The sequence below is a fragment of the Anoplophora glabripennis genome, unplaced genomic scaffold (genome assembly GCF_000390285.2).
Source record: "Anoplophora glabripennis isolate ALB-LARVAE unplaced genomic scaffold, Agla_2.0 scaffold2, whole genome shotgun sequence".
Classification (NCBI taxonomy): domain Eukaryota; kingdom Metazoa; phylum Arthropoda; class Insecta; order Coleoptera; family Cerambycidae; genus Anoplophora; species Anoplophora glabripennis.
The window spans coordinates 4,327,205-4,351,075 of NW_019416325.1; the positions used below are offsets into that span (position 1 = coordinate 4,327,205).

At 31.5% G+C, this 23,871-nt stretch overlaps 4 protein-coding genes across 5 annotated transcripts; 2 read left to right on the top strand and 2 right to left on the bottom strand.

The window, feature by feature from the left end:
- The first annotated feature begins 1,194 nt into the window (after positions 1–1,194).
- On the top strand, positions 1,195–4,323 carry LOC108916870. 2 transcript variants are annotated; one of them, XM_018723182.1, is made up of 4 exons: positions 1,195–1,294; positions 1,346–1,504; positions 1,827–1,994; positions 3,959–4,323. In XM_018723182.1, exons 1-4 carry the CDS (start codon positions 1,220–1,222, stop codon positions 4,115–4,117), a joined length of 561 nt encoding a protein of 186 aa, XP_018578698.1. In that variant the 5' UTR covers positions 1,195–1,219; the 3' UTR covers positions 4,118–4,323. The 2 variants fall into 2 exon arrangements, with proteins under 2 accessions (XP_018578698.1, XP_018578706.1); XM_018723190.1 differs by lacking the exon at positions 1,827–1,994.
- A 4,457-nt stretch (positions 4,324–8,780) lies between these two features.
- Positions 8,781–13,698, bottom strand: LOC108917029 (patj homolog). The gene is made up of 4 exons (XM_018723449.1): positions 13,078–13,698; positions 12,639–12,920; positions 10,467–11,185; positions 8,781–10,276 (listed from the first exon to the last, which is right to left on the bottom strand). The coding sequence occupies exons 1-4, from the start codon at positions 13,534–13,536 to the stop codon at positions 9,247–9,249; spliced, it is 2,490 nt and encodes an 829-aa protein (XP_018578965.1). The 5' UTR covers positions 13,537–13,698; the 3' UTR covers positions 8,781–9,246.
- A 904-nt stretch (positions 13,699–14,602) lies between these two features.
- Positions 14,603–16,436, top strand: LOC108916299 (electron transfer flavoprotein subunit alpha, mitochondrial). The gene is made up of 5 exons (XM_018722515.1): positions 14,603–14,774; positions 14,825–14,965; positions 15,021–15,501; positions 15,564–15,715; positions 16,159–16,436. Exons 1-5 carry the CDS (start codon positions 14,739–14,741, stop codon positions 16,333–16,335), a joined length of 987 nt encoding a protein of 328 aa, XP_018578031.1. The 5' UTR covers positions 14,603–14,738; the 3' UTR covers positions 16,336–16,436.
- A 988-nt stretch (positions 16,437–17,424) lies between these two features.
- Positions 17,425–23,700, bottom strand: LOC108917031 (protein ABHD8-like). Its single transcript, XM_018723458.1, has 7 exons — positions 23,675–23,700; positions 23,029–23,581; positions 22,664–22,973; positions 21,081–21,328; positions 20,790–20,963; positions 20,526–20,736; positions 17,425–19,895 (listed from the first exon to the last, which is right to left on the bottom strand). Exons 2-7 carry the CDS (start codon positions 23,421–23,423, stop codon positions 19,782–19,784), a joined length of 1,452 nt encoding a protein of 483 aa, XP_018578974.1. The 5' UTR covers positions 23,424–23,581; positions 23,675–23,700; the 3' UTR covers positions 17,425–19,781.
- Between the last annotated feature and the right edge of the window lie 171 nt (positions 23,701–23,871).

Genomic DNA, 23,871 nt, shown 5'->3' on the forward strand with positions numbered 1-23,871 from the left:
TGGATAACGTCAATTATAGTTTGGGATATTTTAAAATATGGAGAGACTTGGAAATTTCCAAATAACTATATGATATTAATATTATTAATCCTGCATTTGAAGATTTTTTATAACGATGTTTTTAATACATATATTTAATCAGTATCCTTTTATAGATATAAAAAAATTAATCGCTAAGTACACCCGATAGTTTTCGTAAGATAGTTTGAAAACATTAAAGTTCAATCATATTATAGTAAACTTAAAAATACTCATTTATTAGACCTTTTTAGTAGTGACGTCACACGCCAAATAATAGGCAACCCCACAGTGCACTTTGCCATGAAGAATTTCTCAATATTTTTACTAGCTCAATTTTCAACCTTATGTACTTTGGACATAAGTGCCAAAAAATGGCTTCTCTGCAATGACTTTAAATATCGAGTGTTAGTTGTTCTTAAATACTTCCAAATCCTTATAAAAATAAATTCATTTGAAGTTGTTCATTTTTGTAGTATCTATGTAAATAGTACACAACGGCCGAATTCGGTCTGTACAATTTCAACTATGACAATTTGTTGCGGGTTGCCTAAATATGTGACGTCACACTAAAGGAGTTCATTGTCGTGGGTAATCACCTGTGTGAAATTACAGCCAAAATTTGGCACCCGAAATTCCGAAAACGCCCGAGCATTCATGGGCGTACGTGAATTTAACAAATAACATACAGTACACACACCATCAATACCGTGATAATATGATAATGATAAATCTTTTTTACATAGTAGATCAACTAAAAATGAAATACATATTAAAATGAGTTATAATTTTCTAAAATTCAGGCATAGCACAAGGTGTGCCAGTGAAATGATTTAAGAACCAGCATAAAATCCCCGTGATTTGGGTACCCCCTCAAAAAAATTAAATGAATTTTTTAAAAGACGGTAATTTAAAGGCGAAGCAAGTCTCTTACTGGGAAGTTCACACTATTTTTCTTTATATTTCTAGTGTATCAGTTCATTTTATCTTGCTCTTTTGAAAATAAACCCAGAAAGCTTAATTTTAATAACGCGTATTTCCTGTTTTTATATAAATTAATCGCTTAACCAGCATTTAGATTTTATCAAATTATAGTGCATAACATTTATATTAATTTAAGTTAATGCGATGGAACGGTTAGATAAAATTCCAAACAAACTTGTTAAACACATTAGACTTTTTTTATACAAACCAAGTTAATATGCGTAGTGCGTGGTTAAGTTTATTGTTACAGTTTTGGTTATTTATACAAATTTATTCGGGAAGGAGTTCATTTGTAATTTTTGTGGTACCACTGATTGAAAAAATATTGTAGAATTTTTTTTAGCGCCCTAAGACTGTCAGGATTTATCAGTTTAAAGGAATATGTCCAGGCCATGAAGATATACCAGTATATTACTCAGATATAGAAGTAGTGAACATAAATCGTACTTTTCGTGTATCTTTGAAAGCTAACATACGCTCAGATATCAACAATGACATGAAGGTAAAGACTTTTCAATGATCAGGATAGATAAGTTCAATGCCTACATCTAATTCGATTTTCAAAATATTCATTGTGATTACTTGTAAATAAATTATTTTTATAAACTTATTCTAATTAATAAATAAAACAAAAATATAAAATAATGATAAAGTAAACAAATAGTATGACATAAAATGTGGAAGTGTGACGCTTTATTTGAAAGATTGAGAATTGGGAAAAAATTATTTAAAATCTTTGTTCTAGTTTGAACAAATAATGAATTGCAATTTAAAATTCAGATAGCAAAGATATCCACATTCTAACTACTGCCATATGATTTCAGCTATGGTTGTTTTTAAGCAGATGTAACAGTAGAGATGCTTTAGACTCGTGTGAAACTTATAATACGATAAAAATAAATCATTTTTGTAAAATATTGAATGGGGAAAATATGCCGTGGACAGACGCTGTCAGGAAATTTTCACCCCCCTTGAGATGTCCTCTGAAAAAAGTATATAAGTTTTTATATTCAGTTCAGATATTAGGATGTAAATAAATAAAAGCAAAAAAATTAAGGAGGTGGTTCCTTAATTAAGGGGATCTCTCATGTAAAAAAGCGGTTGGCCCCTTTCCTGTGGATTTTTGGCTGTTTAAATGTGGAGAGAAAAATTTAGTTTTCATTTCTTTTTTTATTTAGATATGGACAAAATCACACAAATGAAATTAAGTGCACTCTCCTTACTATAAAAAAGACATTTAATGGATAATTTCTTAGCCATTCTCGTCGGTAGCAATTTCTAGCATCACCCGTATATGGTAATGGAAATCTTTAAATAACTTGATTTATTTAAAAGAAATTTGATCTCTTCTATTTTTTCGTAAATGTAGTTTTTGAACAAAAATCATGTTATAATACACAATCTGGTTTGCATATAGGTAGTAAAATGAAAATTTTGTAGTAGCGGGTTAATATCATTGTCATTACTTTGAATGCTTTTTTGTACTAGTTTGATTTATTAATCGATATGCAAAACTGCACTAACACCGAAATGACTGCATTATCTTTATGGTCTCTCCAAAAATTCAGAAGGAGCGGAAAAAGGAGGTATAAATTGTTTTGTTCATTTATTTATTTACATCCTGCATATTCATGTTTATTTAAACGTTTTTTAAATAATGCTATTTGATAAATGACACTTGTCATAATAATGTAGAATGTATACAGGGTGTTAATGATAAGTTTTGCCAAACTTTAATGGCGTATTCTACCGATAAAAATAATCAAGTTTTGCCCTATAAAATTTTTTGATAGGATGCTTCCCTACGGAGATACAGGGTGTTAAAAGTTTCAAATATTTATATGATTTTTCCTGTAAAAAAATATTTAGTGATGAAATTTGGAGGATGACATTTTTTTAGTTAGGACTATTTTTTAATGGATAACTTATTCCAAAACACACTCCAGTGGCGTAGTTATTGGGGAAGTAGGGAACCTTTTTGAAAAAAAAAAAAAAAAAAATCGTAAGCAACTGGTTTTTTAAATAATTTTAAATGTTTTACATCAATTATTGTGGTATAATACATGATGGGGCACCACCTCATTATTGCAGCCTTACCGTTAGACAGTTGCTGAATAATCAGTATCCTAATAACTGGATTGGTAGTGTAGGACCCATTGCTTGTCCGGCTCGTTCCCTGACCTGAATCCCTTGGATTACTTTTTTGGGGCTACCTCAAAACTATGATATATCGTAATCCAGTTCCCAATGTAGAAGTACTTCGACAGCGTATTGTAGAGGGTTTCGCAACTATACACAATACGACTGGAATTATGAGGCGTGTAAGACGATCAATGCGGATACACTGTGCAGCATGCATTGCATCCCAAGGACAGCATTTTGAACATTTCTTGTGATGTTGAATAGTGTTTTGAAATCTCTCAAAAATATTAGGTATTGAATTTATTGTTGCACATTTAGCAAACAATAGAAAATGGTAAATAGCAACGTAGCTACTTAAGTATCTTCTTATTTGATTTCCCAATTATCTAAAGACCAGTAAATTTTAGGAATACTTTATTGCCATAAATTGATTGTACATTTTAAAAACATTTAAAATTATTTAAAAAACCAGTGGTGTACGATTTTTTTTTCAAAAAAGGTCCCCTACTCCCCCAATAACTATGCCATTGGAGTGTATTGTGAAATAGTCCCTACTAAAAAATGTCATCCCCCTAATTTTATAACTCAATCTTTTATGCCAGTGAAGTTATAGGAAAAATAATATATTTGAAACTTTTAACACCCTGTATGTAGGGAAGCATCCAATCAAAAATTTTTATAGGGCAAAACTTGATTATTTTCATCGGTAGAATAAGCCATTAAAGTTTGGCAAAATTTATTATTAACACCCTGTATATGTAAGATATATATTCTAAGATTCTCATAGTTTGCGTCTCAGGATATTTTGTTTCAGGGAGTATACGAATTCAAAAACAGCACTTTTGATGGATCAGCTTTTAACCGTTTTCCTGTGTTAAACTGGTATTGGAAAGTTTTAGTTAACATCAAAGATGAAATTACCGACGAACTCTTGCAATGTGCAACATTGGAAGGACAAATTGCACCCATTTAATAGACATTAATTATTTTATTATATATGTGTAATAAAAATATTGATAGTTCTAGTCTAAAATAGTTTCATTGTTTTACATACAGTGTAACAATGTACGAGGGTCATTTTATAAGGAAGCTACCTTTAGAAACACATATCAGTTTTGTTTCTCAGGTTCCGTCGTGCAAACTGAATTTTTTTTACCCTTTTATGAAATATAAATTGCATCCACGACATTCAAAATTATTATGAAAAACTAAAAAATGTGAATTGTTAATTCATACAATATTTGAAATAATAAAACACGTTTGTTAAATAACTATTTATTATTTGTTATATAAAGTTTATTATTAATAAATTCTATTATGGAATCTAACAACCTCACAATTGTTTTTATTATTATGTATTTAATATATCACAAGGATTTAATATATATATATGAATATATATATATATTTAAAATTTTGGAGGCAACCTACTTAAGAGTTTATTTATGGATTATAATTTTCTGATTTCTAAAAATTATATTTAATATTTCATATATACAACAAATTAGAAACATAAAAGCATAATACATAATGTATCACATTTTCTAGTTATAGATATATATGTTTAAGTACTGTTTATATAAGTGTCCATTTAAAATGCCATATAGGTACCAAATTTGCCTCTAAGAAATATTTAACAGTTATATATCGAAATTATTTTTATAAAACAATGTGGTTACTTGTGTTATATAATATGTTGCTAGAAATCATTAATAATTCAAACTATACAAAAAAATACAATAATTATAGCATTTTCTTGCCGAAATACTTGAATAAATGAACAATAAAAAAACTGCAAATAACAAAATAAATTATAGAAAAAATTTAGAAAACTTAACTTTAATGAGTCCTGATTTTTATTTCTATTTTACTAATATAGTTAGAATGCAAATATTGTGGAACAATAACGAGCAGATAAATTTAAAAAATCTATTATCATTTTAGAAAAATTAGTTTATAAATATTTTAATTTTTGTTACCATCATTTAAATAATATTTTATTTAATTCAGTGTACAAGATATAGGGAAACATTACAAACCTACTAGGTTACATTCCACATCAAAAATTTCATTTACATATTTCATCAAGGTCTTTCAGAAATTTTTAAGTATATCTTGGTTAGAAAAAAAGTGATATGGAAATAACTGAAAAATAATTTTTTATATTTTTAAAATCTTAATTTTTTTCAAAATGTTTATCCTACAGTACTATATATTTTTTATTATTTAAAAGAACACATTTCTTTCATTTCACTTATGATATTTATATATTTATATTCACTGATAAGTATATAATACACTGAAACAAATTCTATGTATACTGTATATGCATGTATGATCATCTCAAAAAGGCTCTTTAGCAAATTACAATCATGAAATGTACAGCCTGACTAAATTCATCCTAATGCTGACTGTGGGACGTGCAGTAGCAAATAATTAAGTCTTCTGTCTTCAACGCTGTTATAGTGAACTTTGTTAAAGAACAAAGTCCATTGCCCATCCCGCAGCTAAGTTAAGTTTGGTCATATTGTACATTGCATGTGTCATATATCTATTGTGATCGAGTATGTAGACAGGAAGACACTATAAAAATGCATGCAAATTATTGCTCGTTTTTAAAGCAGTTTTGGAAAAAGGTTTGTTAATAATATCACAGGGTAGTCACTAATTATAATTTATACAGGGTGCAGTGATAGTACATATTCGATTTGTACTAATGAAATAATAATTTCAGGGCACTGAAGGACACAATGCTGTGCACCATCAAGATTATTTTGCAAAACACATAAAAAGCAACTATATGGTTCAGAAAAGGTATACTACTGAAAATTGGTAGCTGCAATGTACCATCTTTTGAAAATGATAATCCCACATACTTTTTTAATAATGGTCCAAATTAATGTTCGTTGTAATTAATTAATACAACTTAAACACCCTGTATCTTAGGAATATTTAAATTTCTGAAATTACTTCCATCACTACTACCAATTCCTGAATTTCGATGGTAGAAATTTGGACATTTACAAAAAGCATTGCATTTGTAAAAAAGAATTGGAACAGTTCTGTTCATAGAAACATACTGTTAAAATAAATAAAGCCTGAATGGGTAAAAAATTTGCAGAAATTATGATTAATTTTGTGTTTAGTGTTTTCCTATCTCGGTAATGATAGTTTTCTTATAGTTGGTATTATGTATGTATTGTATTCATTATTAATGTCAATTTATTCAACATATCCGTGAGAGGCAGTATTGAAGCTACTAGTTACTAACTGGAGTATATAAAGGGAGAGTATGTATTACTTTATAAAGGTTTTAAGGTTTTTACTTTTATGAGTGTATTTAAATGTTAAAAATAAAGGATCTTATGCTTTTTAAAAAGAAATATTTCCCTTAAGTAAGTAAATATTCTATAGTTCTTGTGAGAAATAAAATTCGGAAATGTTCTTTTCTCCAGATCTCATTACTAAATGGAGTGCAAGAGAAATTTTTTAAAATACTATTTCCTGATTACTTAAATATGTTATGTAAATATTAAATTTATAATTGGCAATAAATAAACCTTATGAAAAACTTATGTAATAATTGCAAACAGCAATAAAGTTTTTAAGCTTATTATTAATTTAATGTACAACATTCATATAAAACATTTTTCAGATATGCAGGACATATATTTCAAAATACGAAGCTTATTAAATATTTCCTCAAACATAAAAATACGTCCTATAATATTATAGCATGTTCCAGTATAAATATAGCACCAATGTGTGTTTAACGATAAACATAAGACACGTGTTGAAACTTGCCAACAACAAAAATCGTATCATGCTATGATACGGAAAAGATTCAAATTTGATACATTTGAGTTCTGAATGGATCATAAAAAATAACAATTAAACATTCAGCATACAGGTTGCCTCAATTTATACATGTAGAGTTAATTAACATATGTAAAAAACAAATGAAGTTCAAATAGTTTTCACTAGATAGTCAAATTTGTATTTATTTATTGTTCCAGAAAAATTTCTAGTAAACACTACAGAGATTAAAAAAAAATAAGCCTTTTTATGATATCGTTGACATGAATCACAAGCTTAAAAAGTGTTGTGTTGCTCAATTATTTATATTTGGTGCCACAATTTATTAATTTGTAATTGTATTTATTGTGACTACGTTTATTTACATCGATGTTTGTAGATTAACAGGATTATTATACGATATTGTGTTAGTGTATTTATACAAAGTAATTAAAAATTAAAATACTTTATGTATTTTGCGTTAAAAGCAATTAAATTTAAAAATTGTAAAAATCTGGTAGATTTTTTATTACTGTTTAAATAACAAAGATAAAAACTAAATCATGCTTAAAAATTTGATTTTTGTTAAATCTATATCCTTTTTTGCTTAATTTTCTTCACAAAACAAAACACAATCTCTTAACATAAGACATAATATTCACTATAAATGCAACACTCCGTATACGTATGAAATTCCCAAGTTTAGACTAACTTCGGCAACAAAGTTATTTTTTTAAAAATAATAATATTAATATATTAAGTTTACCCGATATGGAATTGACAAAAAAATATACATAAAATAATTGATACAGTAGAACCTTGATTATCCGGGTTCATTTATTTTTATTATTTTTTTAAGAAATAAAACAGCAGAAATTGGGCATCGGTCATCGGATGTCAGATAATACAGATGAACGTTGGTTAACATGGAATCGCCGTTTCGGCCACGTTGTCGGAAAAGCGGGAGGATGGATAAAGCGAGGTTGGATGACCGAGGTTTTACTGTATAAGCTTATTAATATGAAGACAATCCTCAAAAAAAAATATGTCTAGTTTGGGTACCTAAGAGACGAGATATTAATAAAATAATTTTTCACGATTTGGTAGTCTTATGAGAATGCAGATCTGTTTGGTCTTTCCACTTAGAATGCGCAACAATTGACGATCAGTTTCCACAGCAACTTGTATAAATAGGAAATCGATATCTAAGGAACCGTATGACAGCTCGTAGAAATCGATTAGGTACTTGCAAAATACAAAATTTATAATAATTCTCCCTCAAACTGCTGTCGTTGCGTATTATTTAAAATTCGCAGGTGTGACATATGATGTATATTTCAAGCTTAGGCATCCAAACAGACTGATTGAACGAGCGAACGCCGAGCCGAGTGCGCCAGCTAAGTGCAACGTTGCCAAATCTAAAGGCTTACTACTTTAGTCACTAGAGAATCTACAAAAACTCTCATTTGACTTTAGACGTACCCGATAATCCTCCTTAAGTAAAATCAAACTTTTTTTCATTAATTATTCCAACAACTAGATAAACCAGACATTTTTACAACAATTTACGTATACAGGGTTCAAGTGTTCAAAAGTAATAAAGAATTCCCTGACTTTTCCAGGTTTCCATGTCACTTGTAGTTCCATTTTTACATACTAATTCATATTTATGCATTAAACCGGACTCCATAATCTTTTTTATACCCAAAGGACCTCTTATAAAGGTTTCAAAACCAAAAACAGTTTTCTCTTTCAAGATCCCAGGGCCATTTTTCGCAAAATTTCCAGTTGCAAACATCAAAGTCCCTGACTTTCATGAATATTTTTAAAATTCCCTAACTATTCCCCGTTTTTTTATAAAAAATAATAAATTTCCTGACTTTCCGGTATTCCCGGTTTTCCCGGCAGCTACGAACCCTGGTTTAATCTTTAAATAAAAAAAAACCACAGTAGACTAAGTCAAGACCTTCTTTGTGTTTTACTTATATTAATGGCCAGTACTACTATAAATTGGAATATGCTGTATGTATATTTTCATAATATTGCTTCCGAGATATTCGAAAAGAACATTGCCCAAAACAGTAGTTTTCCATTTCTCAGAGAACAATTTTCAAGTCTTAGTATGCCATAAGGCATACGCCCTATTGCTTAAAAAATTGCTTATATAAAATTTTTGCTAGCTAGCGACTATAAAATATCGTCACTAATGTAAAGTATAGAATTTAAAGTACGAAAGTACATAAAAATCCAATTTCTTTTATAAAAAAAAGCATAAGTAAAGGGATAATTATATCTAAAATAAAGTTACTAATTAAGTACAGAATTGGTGGTTACATATCTATTAGGATCAACGTCGACCAATGAACTATGAGCAACTGTGTCTGGAATAGGCAACGGTTTAGCTACACCTATCCTTACTATACCTTTTGGAGCCCCTTTCAGGGCCTGAACGGCTTGATCTAACGAGGCATTTTCTAAAACAGTATCGTTCACAAACAGCAATCGGTCACCAGGGATCAGTCTACCGTCTAACTGAGCGACCCCGCCCGGCACTAAACTCCTAATAACGATAACCGTGTCATTGGGGTCGATCGGGTCTTGGTAATCTAAAATGGAAAAGCCTAGACCCCTCTCGCCCTTCACTAATTCTATAATTTGCGGTTCGGAACTCCACATAGCTAGTCCGGTTAACGGTTCTAAAGAACGAGACTTCATCTTCGTAAAGGATTGATCTGATGGACCTACGACGGCTATGCTACTCGCTAAGGATCCGTCGGATTTGGCTTTTACTAGTCTATCTGAAGCTGGAAGTAAGTTATGTAAGCTGCGACTTAATGAGGCCCGTTCTGCAAAAGGATCGTCACGTTGCGCAAATAAATTTATGGGACTACGGCCACAGACCATACAGACATTTACAGGTAACTCTTTGAGAATGCTCACCACTTCGTGATGGTTCATTCCTAATAATTTATGACCGTTCACTTCTAACAGTTCGTCGCCGGATTTTAGTGTCCCGTTTTTCCCTACTGGGCCTTCTGGGAGAATTGATCGTATATAGTGATGTGGCCTCACTTCTTGTCCATCTTCGACATCGACGGTACCCTCTAGGCTAATGCCTAAACCTCCTTTTTCCCCAAATTTCGTAAGCTGCGCTATAACTATCTCCGTATCTGGCCCCATAAGTTTTTCCCACTTTTTTCTTAACAATTCCTCATTGACAGGTTCCCGAGCAGGCTCCTCTTTTTTATTAAAGCTAGTAAATATTTCATTATGCGTCTGTATGGAGTCGTCTTTACTGTCACCATTAAGAATTAAACTTCCTTCTTCCTTAGGAAATCTGAAATTTATATAAAATACGAAATGTTTAGAAAAAAAATAGGCATTATGTATCCAGACACCCTTGTTAGTACACATTAGGTTTGAGTAATTTACAGATAGGGTTAATGTTAGTGAAGCCTAGATATGGGAAAAGGTTTACAAATTGAAAAAGCAACTAATAAAGGATTACATAACAGCTTCTCTATTACCGTGGAACGTCAGGTGGTAAGGATGGCGATGCCGGTTTTATCTCGCTTGCAGCGATGGCTTGTTGGAGCTGCTCGTATTTGGGACCATGCAGATATCGTTCCAAACATAGTTTTACAACGTTTCCACAATTTCTTAAAACTTCCACGGCTTGGAGATTGGTGTAACCCTGTAAGGATTGCCCGTCGACCTCCACAATCCTGTCGTTAACTTTAATTCTGCCACTGATGTCTGCTGCACTTCCCTTACTGACGCTTTTCACAAAAATCCCTGACAACTCCTCTTTCTCGCATACGTAACCGGCGATAGTAATTCCTAAACCGTTAGCATCCTTTTTCAATTCCACCACAAATTTCTCCATTTCTGGCATTTTTACAGCTAAATCTAAATTAAGTAAGGGCAAAGAAGGTGATGCAGGCACTCTTGAAAGACCGGTAATTCCATAAGATTTTGAGATATCCGGTGGAAAGACGTCAGTAACTGTATCTACGCTTTTTTGAAAAATTGGGGGATACTTGTGTTGAATCAAGTATCTGTCTAGTTCCGCGCAGTCGTGCAACAACCGAGTTGGTACTAATGGTGCTGAGCTCCCTAAATACTTATATTCGGTACTAGATATATCGACTGGTCTTGCGACGATTAATCTCACGTGTGTGCCTGATTGTCTTAGAACTGTTGCCACTTGCTCGGAGTTCATCTCATGTAAATTAACATCTCCAATCTGAAACAAGGACAAGAATTTCTAAGATTCATTAATTCTTATATAAACATTTAAAATAATGACAAGAAAATGTACACAGAACAAAAACAGAACATCCATCCAGAACTGAACACAGAGTATACAGGGTGTAATTTAAAGTGGTGGTCAGGTTGTCAGAATACTATAACAAATTATTATTTTCATTTAAATCAAATTGTCAAAATAATTTCCAATTCATTTTTCTGTGGAACTGCATAGTAACAACATGCAGCAAGTATATATTTTTTAAAGTAAATCTAGTTTCAGAAATAGATGTAATGGCATCGAAATTCCTGGTGGTTACGCATTTGTTTTATATTAATTATTTTTGTTGTTTTATAAAATCCATATAATAAAAAACTAATAAAAATACTAATCTATAAAATTTAAAATACTTTTTAAAATTATTTCAGGTTTTTGATAAAAAGTATTTGTCAATATTTTTTTAAGCACTGTTTAGTTAATGAATGAAGCTCATTTTCAATGACTTCTGATCTAGTTAAGGTGAATTAAATAATATCAATCTACCTTATCAGGTGATATGACAACAGGGTGCCAAATGGCCAAAAAACACACAGCCAACAATAATTCAGCAAAATGAGAATGGGCCAATATGTTAGTGCTTCATTTTATTAGAATTATTTTAATTTTCAGTTTATTGGTTTATTGGTTTACAAGAATGTAATTGTAATGGTATAATTTCACAATTTTCTGAGGCATAAATTTTTACTGAAATCAAAATAGAATATGTATAGTGCAGTAAGCTTATAATCATTTCAGTATTTAATGATGGCACGCTGTGTTTCTGCGTTTTCACTGTTAAATTTATATGTGATATTATAAAAAAAGCATGTATACGAATTGAGAGATGAGATTTGATAAATGCCAGTTCCAATTGGGTATGCACTCATGGCTAGCGGGTGCAATTGTTTAAGGTCACAGTAACCTATCCAGTGGCAAGGTATGAAAATTATGCTGAATTAGGCTAAAAAAAAATTCAATTTCAAGACGGATTTTGAGAAATCGGACATATGTTTCTAAAGTCAAAGGTAACCTCTCTATAAATATGACTCCCTATTCAAAGCTACATCCTACATTTTTGTGGATTTTTTTTTGTGTTTGTGTTAACTTTTCATTTTAGTTTTTGATGATAATGATAGATAACCATGACCTATTGAAAGTTTAAAATTTAATTTCTTAACTCCTTTAGTTAGGAAGTTATTTTTACAATCATTTCATGTTTTACTTATGAACAAATTAATTTATACAAATCTTTTTTTTTTAATTTATGGCAGCAACCTAATACCTCCAAGAATATATCATTATCACGATAGAAACTTGCTAAATTTTGAAAGATTATTTGGCAAAATTTGATCAATCACAGAAGTAGATAAAATCACATTCATAAATTAGACTACTACATCGCTATACTAACCTGTAAAATATGATCACCGCTCTGTAATCTGCCATCTCTGTCAGCCACACCTCCGGGTAAAATTGTCTTAACGACAACTCCCATATTTCTCATACCTAATATACCAAATCCTAAACCAGTTCCGTCATTAATCAGATCTATACTCTCCACTTGTGACCATTCACTGCTCATTAAATTGTCGGATCCAGTCTTCGAAGCATCACTTCCAACAGAAGGAGAACGATGGATAATTTCGTCATCGTGTGCATTAAAAGTAGGGTTGTTTTGGAGAATTCTTAATGACTAAAAAAAAAATCAATAATAATTCTCAATAACAATTTAGTGCTACTAAACATATATGTATATAATTATAAATTTTAGTTTTCAGCTATAACCTAGCAAGGTCAAAGCTTTGTCTCCTTGAACTGTTAATTATTGTAATACCTATACTATTTCTCACCTCTGTATTACAAAGATTTCCATTCAGTTTTTGGGTATTGAGCAATAGCATTTTATTATCCGATCCGCTGAAAGTTGATACTTGAGGTGAACTAGGTGAAATTGGAGCAGAGGGTACCCTCTGCTCATCAAAATCTCTAGAAGGAGGGTAGTCATCTGTATAATCCGGATCATATAATTCTCCTGCAGGTGGTACATTTAGTACTAATTCACCTGCAGCTGTAATGTCAAAGTCTACAGGTAAAATCGAAGGATGCTGCCCTAGTTGTTGATTCAATTCACTTAAAGAATCTTGTACAGTGACTATGCTTCTAAAAACTGGATTTTCCAACACAGATATGAGCAAATTTAAATCTTGATATGTATTTACTTGTAGTTTTGGGTCAGTCAGGTCATCCACCGTTTGTTTTATATCTTCCAACAACTGCAATGCACTAGAAATATCTGCATTGAGATGCATCTTTGGAATTGATTAAAACATAAACAGCATAAACACACAACACTTGGGCCAGCGTTTACTTCACAGATAAAAACAATAAACAACTCGACAATAACATTAACATCAAAATAATATAAGCAAATCACAGAACACCAAATGCAAAATAATGGAATAGGTCAAGAAGTGACATGCGTGACATATAAATAAAATTGAGTGGAAGCAGAATGAGCAATACCAACTCCTGATAAACACCAATAGTGTAAAGTAAAAATCCCCATATTATGCGATTACAGCGTCTGTGGAGGTAGAGGAAGGAACTAATTCATTGCATGTCCTTCAACATTTGAGATTGCCGAACGGCGTGTCTATACACCACCCCCCTTCTGTCGTGGATTGGTGGCATTGTGCGTCGAGCGGGCAGTCGCAGGACCCTCTGTGTTTTCAAAGGCTGTTTCAGTTTCTGGAACAGCCAGGACCAACAATGCAATAAAAGACAAATAACAGAAACCTGTCCCTGCGGAACAACTCCGCGCTACCCTAACATACTCACCACCAACATGCAATCGCGTGCTGCTAGAGAGAGATAGTAAATTCCCTCTGAAACTTCTCTCTCTCTCTCTCTCTCTCTCTCTCTAAACCTCCGATACACGCTCGGCAACTGAGACGCTCCCTCTAGTAGTATATGCTCTAAGGTTCAGTCATGTTCCGCCCATCTCTACTTGTTGCATCTCTAATTATTATCGATCCTATTCTTTAACCTTGTCCATAGAAAATATAGTACTAACTATATAACTATAATCTGTTCTCAAAAGTATTGACACTTGACTATTCCTATTTGTAGAAGGCTTTACTTTTAAAATTTTTAAAATAATATATAGAGGATATAAGTGAGAAGTCGTTTGCATACGATAGATGGCGCTGTGATCAGTTCACAAAGTATTAAGTGTTGCATACTCATTAGGAGCTAAGTAGTAGTAAGCTTCCAAAACGTTACGTTTACGTGGCGCTGTTTCGCGGTTTATTGGCAATAGTAGGAACATCATTTCATTCTACGTTAGTTCTATATTTTCTATGACCTTGTCATATCATCAAACAAATGATAGAAAATGTCATGTTTTTTGTACTTTGAACTTTACTATATAATTTGAGCTTTAAACTTTGAAAGTACAAATTTTTATAGACTATTTATAGATTTTATTCCAGGAATTACCTAATACTAAATAATGTTTTCAAATTGTTCCAGACAAATTAGTTCACAGGTAAAATTGTTTATTTTTATTGAGGTTATATTAATCGACAATAATTTTAGTTAAAAAGGTTTAATAGCACATTAGTTATAGCAGAGCATAATAATGAGAGTTTGTTGCCAATAACTCAAAATGCTATTACGGCAGCCAAGAAATTAGGTGGTGATATTTCAGTTTTAGTAGCAGGAACAAAATGTGGACCAGTAAGAAGTAAGTTAAATGTAAAATTGAACATTAAATTAGACATAATATTTGTAGGCTTCTGAAGCATTATCAAAAGCCGAGGGACTTTCCAAAGTGTTAATTGCAGAGAGTGAAGCTTTTAAAGGATTTACGGCTGAAAGTTTGACCCCTTTGGTGCTGAATGCACAAAAACAGTTTAATTATACCCACATTATAGCAGGAGCTTCTGCTTTCGGAAAGGCACTTTTACCTAGAATCGCTGCTAAATTAGATGTTTCCCCAGTATCGGATGTTGTAGGCATTAAATCGCCAGATACATTTATTCGTAGTATATATGCCGGTAATGCTATTCAAACCCTAACGGCCAAAGATCCAATTAAAGTTCTTACCGTCAGAGGTACAAATTTTGAGCCTGCACCACTCGAGGGTGGTTCGGTAGCTACTGATAGTCTTTCTGTCGATGGTTGCACAAATGATTTAACCGTCTTTATTAGTCAAGAACTGAGCAAATCCGACAGGCCAGAGTTGACCGGCGCCAAAGTTGTCGTTAGTGGCGGTGAGTAATTTTAGTTCGTGTTTTATTAGGAATAGTAAAACATATTGATTTATATTATTTAGGTCGTGGTCTTAAGTCGGGAGAAAACTTTAAGCTTTTGTACGATCTTGCTGATAAGTTGAATGCAGCGGTGGGAGCTTCCCGTGCAGCTGTTGATGCTGGATATGTACCGAACGACTTACAGGTTGGGCAAACGGGGAAAATTGTTGCTCCTGTGAGTATCTACTGCACATTTAATAAAATTATTTTTTAACTAATTTAATATTATATTGAGAAAGTGTGTTATTGCATTTTATATGCCAAGAATAATTTTTAATTTATAATGGAGAAAAACTTATTTAAATGTTTGACTGATTAACTACATAAAAAAATCACATTTGCCTGTTATATAGGCTGGATAGGCTACTAGTCTCAAACAATCACTTGTGCTAATCGGAAGCGCATCCAATTGGGAGCTTCTAAATGTATTGTCTCATCTTTCTTGATTAGTATACTTTTTTCGTTTCAGTAAAAATTCACGATTCATCCTCTTTAATATTAATTTGAAGAATTCTGATGAAACAAATAAAAAAATATTTATCGACTTTATAAGTATTTTAGGTTTATTATAACACTTTATATGCCTTCTTAAAATATTAGGTAATCTATTGTTTTCAGGACCTCTACATTGCGGTCGGAATTTCTGGTGCAATTCAACATCTGGCTGGAATGAAAGACAGTAAGACAATTGTCGCAATAAATAAGGATCCTGAGGCCCCTATTTTCCAAGTTGCCGATTATGGATTAGTTGCGGATCTGTTCAAGGTTGTTCCAGAACTGACTCAAAAATTATAAATGTATAACCGAATATAAGATGGGTATCAAGTTTATTTTGTTACTTTTGTAGTTCTATTGAACATGCAACTTTATCAAGGAAATAAAACGTTTATAAATATCGTCATTTATTATAAATAGATTCATATAAGAATAACAAAAAAAGGGTATAGTTTGGACGGAATATTTTACGGTGGATAAAACATCACAAGCCTTTTTTAGTCGACAAGTTTTTAAGGTAAAACGAGTAATTTACAAACTGGTTAGAGTAAACATAACGTCTTTGGCTTAATAAATACTTATTTATACAGTAAAATGTGCTACTAAAATCATTAAGCCAAAGAGAAAAAATATATTAATAGAAATATAGACTTAAGAACTTAATGAAATATACGATGTGTCCCGATTTATAGGAATACAGGTCATTAATGTAATAAGTTAACAAATGAAGGTCAACTGTACCATCCTGAAAATTGCAAATCTTAAACCTGTATATCATCTAATAACAATTCTTTACCTGAAAATGAATTACATGATCATCAGAGAGCGGACAATTTGTGTCTTTAACCTTGAACATAGATATGTCATTCATAAACCTAGATACATTATCCATGACGCAGTGGCATGCCGGGTATGCATCGGAAATTTACGTGATAATTCACGAAAATTCCACGGTACATACATTTTTAGGCGTTATAAAATATTTAGAAAATCAGAAATTGTATACTACATATTTATTAAATGAAGTTCGGTTAAAAATAGTGTCATTCTTTTAATTGTAAATTAGGAGTCAATGTGACGAATATCCTCGGGCGACGCACATGATAGAATAGTCCAACTCACGCTCCATTCATAACAGGGCTGCAGTTTGAATTCTGACCAATAGGAATTCGATAAACACAACCGATGTCGACTGATAGACTAGAGATGGGCGCGAGTGTCATTTCATTTCTTTAGAACTAAATTAACTTAATTATTTTCTCGTTATTTAACCTGTTCACATGATTTATGGATTTTAAATAAAGGGTACAAATCTTCGCGAGGATAATACGATATATTTGCTATACATAATAATTATATTTTGCATAGTTTATACACAATACATTTTTGAACGCGTACACATCTCTACCAAAATTTGACCTATTCTTCGGGTTAAAGACACATTGTCCGCTCTCTAATGATCATAAAATGCCTCCCTCTGCCATCTTCTGTAAAGATAGTTGATATATTTCAATTAGTTTCTTATTTTAGTGCCATGTGATTAGATAATGTTGGATAGAAAAATTGCTAATACAATTTTTTTTAAATTAACACCTAAAAAAATTAGCAGAGTGAATTTGCCATTTTGAGAAAGTTATAGTTATCAAATACGCACTATATAATAAAAACTATTTGAACTGCCATTATTTTATGTAAATTGTTTGTGTACCTATAAAACGGGACACACTATATTTAAACCAATTTTACTGCATAATATAGTTGGAAACGCTTTCTAGTTACTCCAAGTAAATCTTAACATTCCCAAATATAAGAGTAAAATCCGCTAAATACTTCAAAACAGAATACAAAAATATAATTCTTGTTAAAAATGAGTTTCCACCTAAAACTAGAAATATTAAGATCATTAACAAAAAATATATATAATTTATACTTATTTGGTTCACAGAAGGTACATTTAATTTTCTTTAAATGAACACTTTACATTGCAGTGTACTTTTAAATTCTATTGCAGTCGTCGAAATGTAATAACTGATATATTGATTATTTTATGTCAGACTAGGTCCTTATCAATGATATATACATATTTTATCGATAAGAAAATATCCATATGGTGCATATTAAAAAATATATAATACACTAGTTTGGAAATATATAAATATATCAACATTTGGTAATAAGCAAAATGCACTAAAGGCACCAGGTCATATTTCATTTCTGGAGTCACTAAATTGTTTAGATCAAAATTATATCACGTTTATAGAAGACGGGACTTTATAAATATGTAAAAAAGAATTCAAGTGATTTCACACACTTGTTACGTCAGCATATAGATTCAATAAGAGATTCCAAGGGATCCATTTCTTTTTATGAACATACAGATCTTTCATAAGTTGATATATTCCATCAATTTTTCTGATGGACAGTCCCAGTTAATATATAAATCGGCTTTTTATGAAGACAGACAAAGAAACCAATGGATGGAAAGAGTTTAAATTATGTCACATATATAATTAACTACATATCATTATTTTATTTTCTAGGCAGTATTTAAATGTAATATTAAAAAAAAAGAAACAGAAAGGGGGTTCATTTATAAAATGCTTTCATAATTTGAGACTGTGTGAACCCGGTTTTAAATTAATATAAAAAAGAATATATAAATTCCCTGATGTCCAGATCTATGGAAATTCTCAATAATTCCCATTTTTCTACATTAGTGTACACCCCGTAAAAAATATTCTAGATGCTGAAGATAATAACGAGATAGTGAATGATATTCAAGGTAGAAGTTATAGGAACAAATTACATGTCTAATTTAAATTCAAAAACTCAAGCATGTCCTTTAGGCATAAAATCCTTCATAGTTTAAGGTGTTTTTGCTTTTCCTCTTCCTCGACATTTCAAAGAACGAGGAAAGCGGAACAATCAACATGGGCACAGAGTTATTCATAGAAATTAAATATACAGACTTATGTAAGGGTAAAATCTAAAAGAGAAGAGAGTTGACCCTTCGCTTGCGAGATAGTTGAGTAAGTCCATTATCTGTACACAAAGGGGAAACATATTTATGCAAGTGATCCCTGAGCTGAGTTCGGGAGCAGTATAGCGCCACTATCGAGAGGAGGGGGAAGATGGGGATTTATAATAAAAGACTGAGGAATGACGGTTAGTACATTAGAAAGAAATTTATCTACCTTGGCGAGCGACGTTGCCCAACGGCCTATGACTGGCCTTTCACCATTTGAACACACCATGGAAGAAACTAGTGATTTATATTATACATCAATTTCATCCAATAATTTTGGAAGAATACAGTAAATTGTTTAATTGATTTTAAGCAGCCAATTTTAAACATTATTCGTAATTTTCAGTCTTGAGGTAACATTCACTTTAATTTATAAATTTTGAATTTATATTTAAAAAAACCTTAAAAAAATTAAGTGGTGACATTTACTGAAACTATATTTCTGTAGACTTTCCAAATCCAGAAATCAAAAATATATTTTTTTGAACAATCAAAAATGCAATTACTTAGCTTTCATCAAGTTTAAACTTGTCAATAACCTTAAAATATAACGTGATAAATTTAGGAAAGCAAAAGTAAAAAGGATCTACAGAAATGCTATTTTTTTTTTTGGAAGACCACAACTCAGAATTGATTATTTAGGATAACGACCTATATTTGTACGAAAATATTTCAAAAACGGTATTTTTTTCATGAAAATACCTTGTACACATGCGTAATATCAGCTCCACATTTCCAAAAAACACATTATCATATGTATCAGATGTTCAGGTGTTTCCAGCATAGGCATGTGTCCAGCGTTTGGTATCAATTCTAAAAATGCTCTAGGGATGGTCTGGAAAAATATAAACATCACTTTTTTTTTGTACAAAGTGAATCAAATTCAACGGAATTTCAGGATATCTCAAACTATTACTGACAGAAAAAACTGGCGACACATTCTTGATTTTTTTTTCAAAACTAGTGGTTTCAGAGATATCCTGAAAAATAAAATATAAAGTTGGAAAATGGAGATGAAATAGGTTATAAGTAAACAAGTGGGATTTTTTAACGAGAAACCGTTTTAAATTTTTAATAACCAGAGCAGTGTGTCCCCTACCACTAAAATCAACTTTCATCTCGACAGGTTCGTGTTCTTGCTAAAATGTACCGATTTTTATTTTTAATATTTTGTTTGGAAGAAAGTTGTTTTTTTTTGAGAAATTTTGGATAAATAAATATAAGTACTTTTTCATGGTTCAGCATTATTTCTCGCCAAGCACTAAGCTGCACTTGTCTCTAAAAATGGTACTTTAAATGTTAAACAGAATTGAAAATAGAAGACAAATGTAGCTTAAATATTCTTAGATTTTATATCAACACTGATAATAAAGTTACTACTGTGAATTCAATGTGAAAATATTGTCACAAGTAAAAGAAAATGTTACCGTCCACAGCTGGCCAGTTGGAAACAAATGACACTTACTCTTTCCATTTCACACTCCTGAACCAACGTCACGTTCTTATCTTGTAAACCGTGCACTAAAAGCGTGGGTATGAGAATTCTCCTGTGAAAAGCTGCATCTCCATCAGGCCACTTCTGCCCATTTGCAATATTTTGAAGCACATACTCGGGCAGTCCGCTTCCAATATCACACGGCCCAAAATGTTTGCCTCTTGACGAGTAAAAGAAACTTCTGAAATTTGTTCATATATAACATAAAAGTTATTGTTTCATAGCAGAATTTACCTTTTTAAACCACAGTACAAAAGTGGATGGAGGAAATTATAAGCACAGCCGAATGGTGAAATTTCATTTTCTTTTACAGGTGGAGCTAATGGAGTGGGGCCTCCTCCACTTATCAAAATTAACTGTGCAATTTGCTGCGCCCTGTGTGGATATAATGCGGTAACCAAACTACAACTGAAATAAACGTTTGCTTAATTCATGATATTCTGAAAGATGTGTACTTTTTGTTTGTCACTCTGTAATCGCATGTAATAGAATGAATTAAAAATTAAGCGAAAACTAAGAACGTACCCGTAAGAGTGACCTATGAGGATACATTTCCTTTTATCGTCGGTCATGTAATGATCAAATATCGTAAGGGCTTGCAACAGTAAGTTACTGAAAGTATAATAGTTAGATTTGTCCGGAGCGGAACTCAATCCATGTCCCAACATGTCCGGCGCAACAACTTCAAATCCTCGTTGAACTAGAGCATTTATTATTAAGGACCATACTTCGGCTGATGCTCCTATGCCATGTTGTAACATAACTAGGGGTTTCTGGAAGAAATTACACTGCTAAGTAATAATTGCATGAAAATAAAACGACTCGATTAATGACGTTCTTTTAAAAATATTTGATACGTAAATGAAACAGATATAACAAACATTGTGGTATGTTTATTAATTAGCGATTTAACATCTTCGTGTGAAAAATTTATTATTATTTTAGTGTTAAGACAAGTGTTTGTACATTCAATATTTTCTTTTTTTTGCATTCTTCAATTGCATTCAATAAATTTAAAGGATCATTTTAGGAAGTGATTAGTTAATTTTTAACAAGTACGTGCTGTGTTATAGAGAAAAAAAATAAAATTATATTTTGAAATGTATTCTGCAAATTTCCTGACTTCACTTTCCTGCTCTTAAGGTATAGGGGATACCTTAAGAGAACAAAAGTGCTAATTTTAATATGCTTGTAAAAGGACACACATGTAAATGTCCCAGTGTTTCCACAATGAGTGGAAACACTGGGTATTAGTATTCATAACAAATTAGTGTTTCACTAATCGAATTTTAAATATTTACACATTTTATTTAAATTATAACTTCATTCTATAGTACAAATAAAAATTATTCAGAGAACAAAAATGAAATTGCTTGCAAGAACCACATACCTACGTATATATAAGTATAACTGGTATAAGTATAACTGGGAGGGAGGGGTCAGTTTTTAAAGGAGAATAATTTTTCTTTAAACTGCATTTAAACCCTTGGCTACATGGCTACACCCTACCTATTGTATGAAAAGTATGAAAATAAATAAGAGGGTGGCAGCAAGTGAAACTTCAATGGAAAATAATTTTGAAAAACAGATTGCTTTTGTATAACTGTAACATTAATTTGTAATTTTAATTATCATATTTTTTTGTCAATGCGACAAAGCACTGAACATTAAGAAAACAACTTCAAGTGTTTTTAAAAAATAAATATATGATGCCTGTTTATTTCAGTAACTAATAACTTTTATGTGGGGGTATATACCCCCATGTTAATTTATATGCAATTTTTGCTATTCATTATAACTATTTTTGATAATCTATAGCTTCATTAAAATATAGAAATTGTTCTGAATATTCACGAATGAAACGTTCCATAAAAGAGAAAGTTGTCATTATTTTCAGTGAAATTTAGTGTAGAATTTATTTCCTGCACCAGATATCGTCTATTTATGCACATACTTTCTTCAATACATTTCATATTAGATATCAATTATAAATAAAGGGAATTGATGCTTTATCTCTTAATATTTTAATAATGGGTGGTTTTATGTAGATTTATATATTAAAATAACCTCAAAACAGATTATTTAAATAAAAATGGAACAACACTCACCTTTTGTACTTTTTTATGAACACATCTCTTAAATCTGGAGTCATCTACACTATTTTTATTATTTTCACTTGGGTTTGCTGCAGATTTTATATTTTCAGTATCTTTCGTGGACGGTTTAAATTTTCTTCGTAAAGTTACGATAACGTCATCTTCTGTAGTTTCGTATGCTAAATTAGTTTTTCCAGTCTCATTTTTACTCTTTAAGATATAATATTCTTGAAACGCTTCGAAGAAAGTGTCTTGTATTAATCTTTCGACAAAAGTTTCTACATTTTTTATTTTAGTAGGAGGTAGATCAACACTTAGTACACTAAAAAATTTTATTACGTTGTACTGTTATCATAAAATCCATATGGGGCACTTACCTTTCCCTTTTCCCTGCACTTTGTACTATAGGTTGGTTTAAAACGACTGAATATCTCATAGAGCGACGGAATGAACAGTTGCAGTTTCCTATTTTTAAAGGCTTGTTCCATTTCGTAAACCAGTATTCCTCACTTATAGAACTTCGTTTTGAAATTCTGTTTGGATCATTAATTACTGGTTGTGTTAATAAAGACTTACGTATTGTTCCTGGATAAATATGCAAAACACGAATATGTATCTTAGAATTGATTACGATAAATTCGCAGTCCTTTGGAACACTTGGATCCGAGGGATATACCCGTTGTCCAACGTTTAAAGTAGAAAGTAATGTTCTCCAGGAATCGACTACTTTGGAAATACACCCATTGGATTCTGGTAATGTTTCTTCAGTCATTTTTCCTTAACTATGTCACACCCATTTTTAATTAACAGCTTAACTTCTTTATTAATCTACCTACACTGTTTGAAACTCATCAAGCACATTTCCTAGTACTGAAACAGTTGTTAACATAACTGTACTGTTAATTTCCATAACCATTCAGCAGAAGGTACCTGGAATCAAAATGAAAAGAAAACTATCCAGAAATTAAATCCTATCATCACGTGAAAAAGGCTTAAATAAATATTTTTAATGCTTTTTAGTACCTGTTATTTAGCCCAACCTATTGTTTACCGTTTTAAATTTCTTTGTCCAGGACCGTACCATAACATTTTTTTCTCTTACGTGACTCGAATCTCGAATTAAAACTTTTACTAATCGGTGTGTGACTCGAATGTTTTTAAGAAGGAAGTAGTCAAATCTGACTCTGAATTGGTAGTCAGATAGTTTAACGTGTTTGTCG

Coding starts and splice junctions, on each gene's coding strand:
- LOC108916299 (XM_018722515.1), top strand. CDS start 14,739: ATGTTTTCAAATTGTTCCAGACAAATTAGTTCACAG. Junction 14,966..15,020: donor CAGGAACAAAATGTGGACCA/GTAAGAAGTAAG, acceptor TAATATTTGTAG/GCTTCTGAAGCATTATCAAA. Junction 15,716..16,158: donor CGGGGAAAATTGTTGCTCCT/GTGAGTATCTAC, acceptor TATTGTTTTCAG/GACCTCTACATTGCGGTCGG.
- LOC108917029 (XM_018723449.1), bottom strand. CDS start 13,536: ATGCATCTCAATGCAGATATTTCTAGTGCATTGCAGTTGTTGGAAGAT. Junction 11,186..12,638: donor GCGGTGATCATATTTTACAG/GTTAGTATAGCG, acceptor TCCTTGTTTCAG/ATTGGAGATGTTAATTTACA. Junction 10,277..10,466: donor TTACCACCTGACGTTCCACG/GTAATAGAGAAG, acceptor TATAAATTTCAG/ATTTCCTAAGGAAGAAGGAA.
- LOC108916870 (XM_018723182.1), top strand. CDS start 1,220: ATGCGTAGTGCGTGGTTAAGTTTATTGTTACAGTTTTGGTTATTTATA. Junction 1,295..1,345: donor ATTCGGGAAGGAGTTCATTT/GTAATTTTTGTG, acceptor AATTTTTTTTAG/CGCCCTAAGACTGTCAGGAT. Junction 1,505..1,826: donor ATATCAACAATGACATGAAG/GTAAAGACTTTT, acceptor ATATGATTTCAG/CTATGGTTGTTTTTAAGCAG.
- LOC108917031 (XM_018723458.1), bottom strand. CDS start 23,423: ATGACTGAAGAAACATTACCAGAATCCAATGGGTGTATTTCCAAAGTA. Junction 20,964..21,080: donor CTCATAGGTCACTCTTACGG/GTACGTTCTTAG, acceptor CGTTTATTTCAG/TTGTAGTTTGGTTACCGCAT. Junction 19,896..20,525: donor AGGAGTGTGAAATGGAAAGA/GTAAGTGTCATT, acceptor ATATTTTTCCAG/ACCATCCCTAGAGCATTTTT.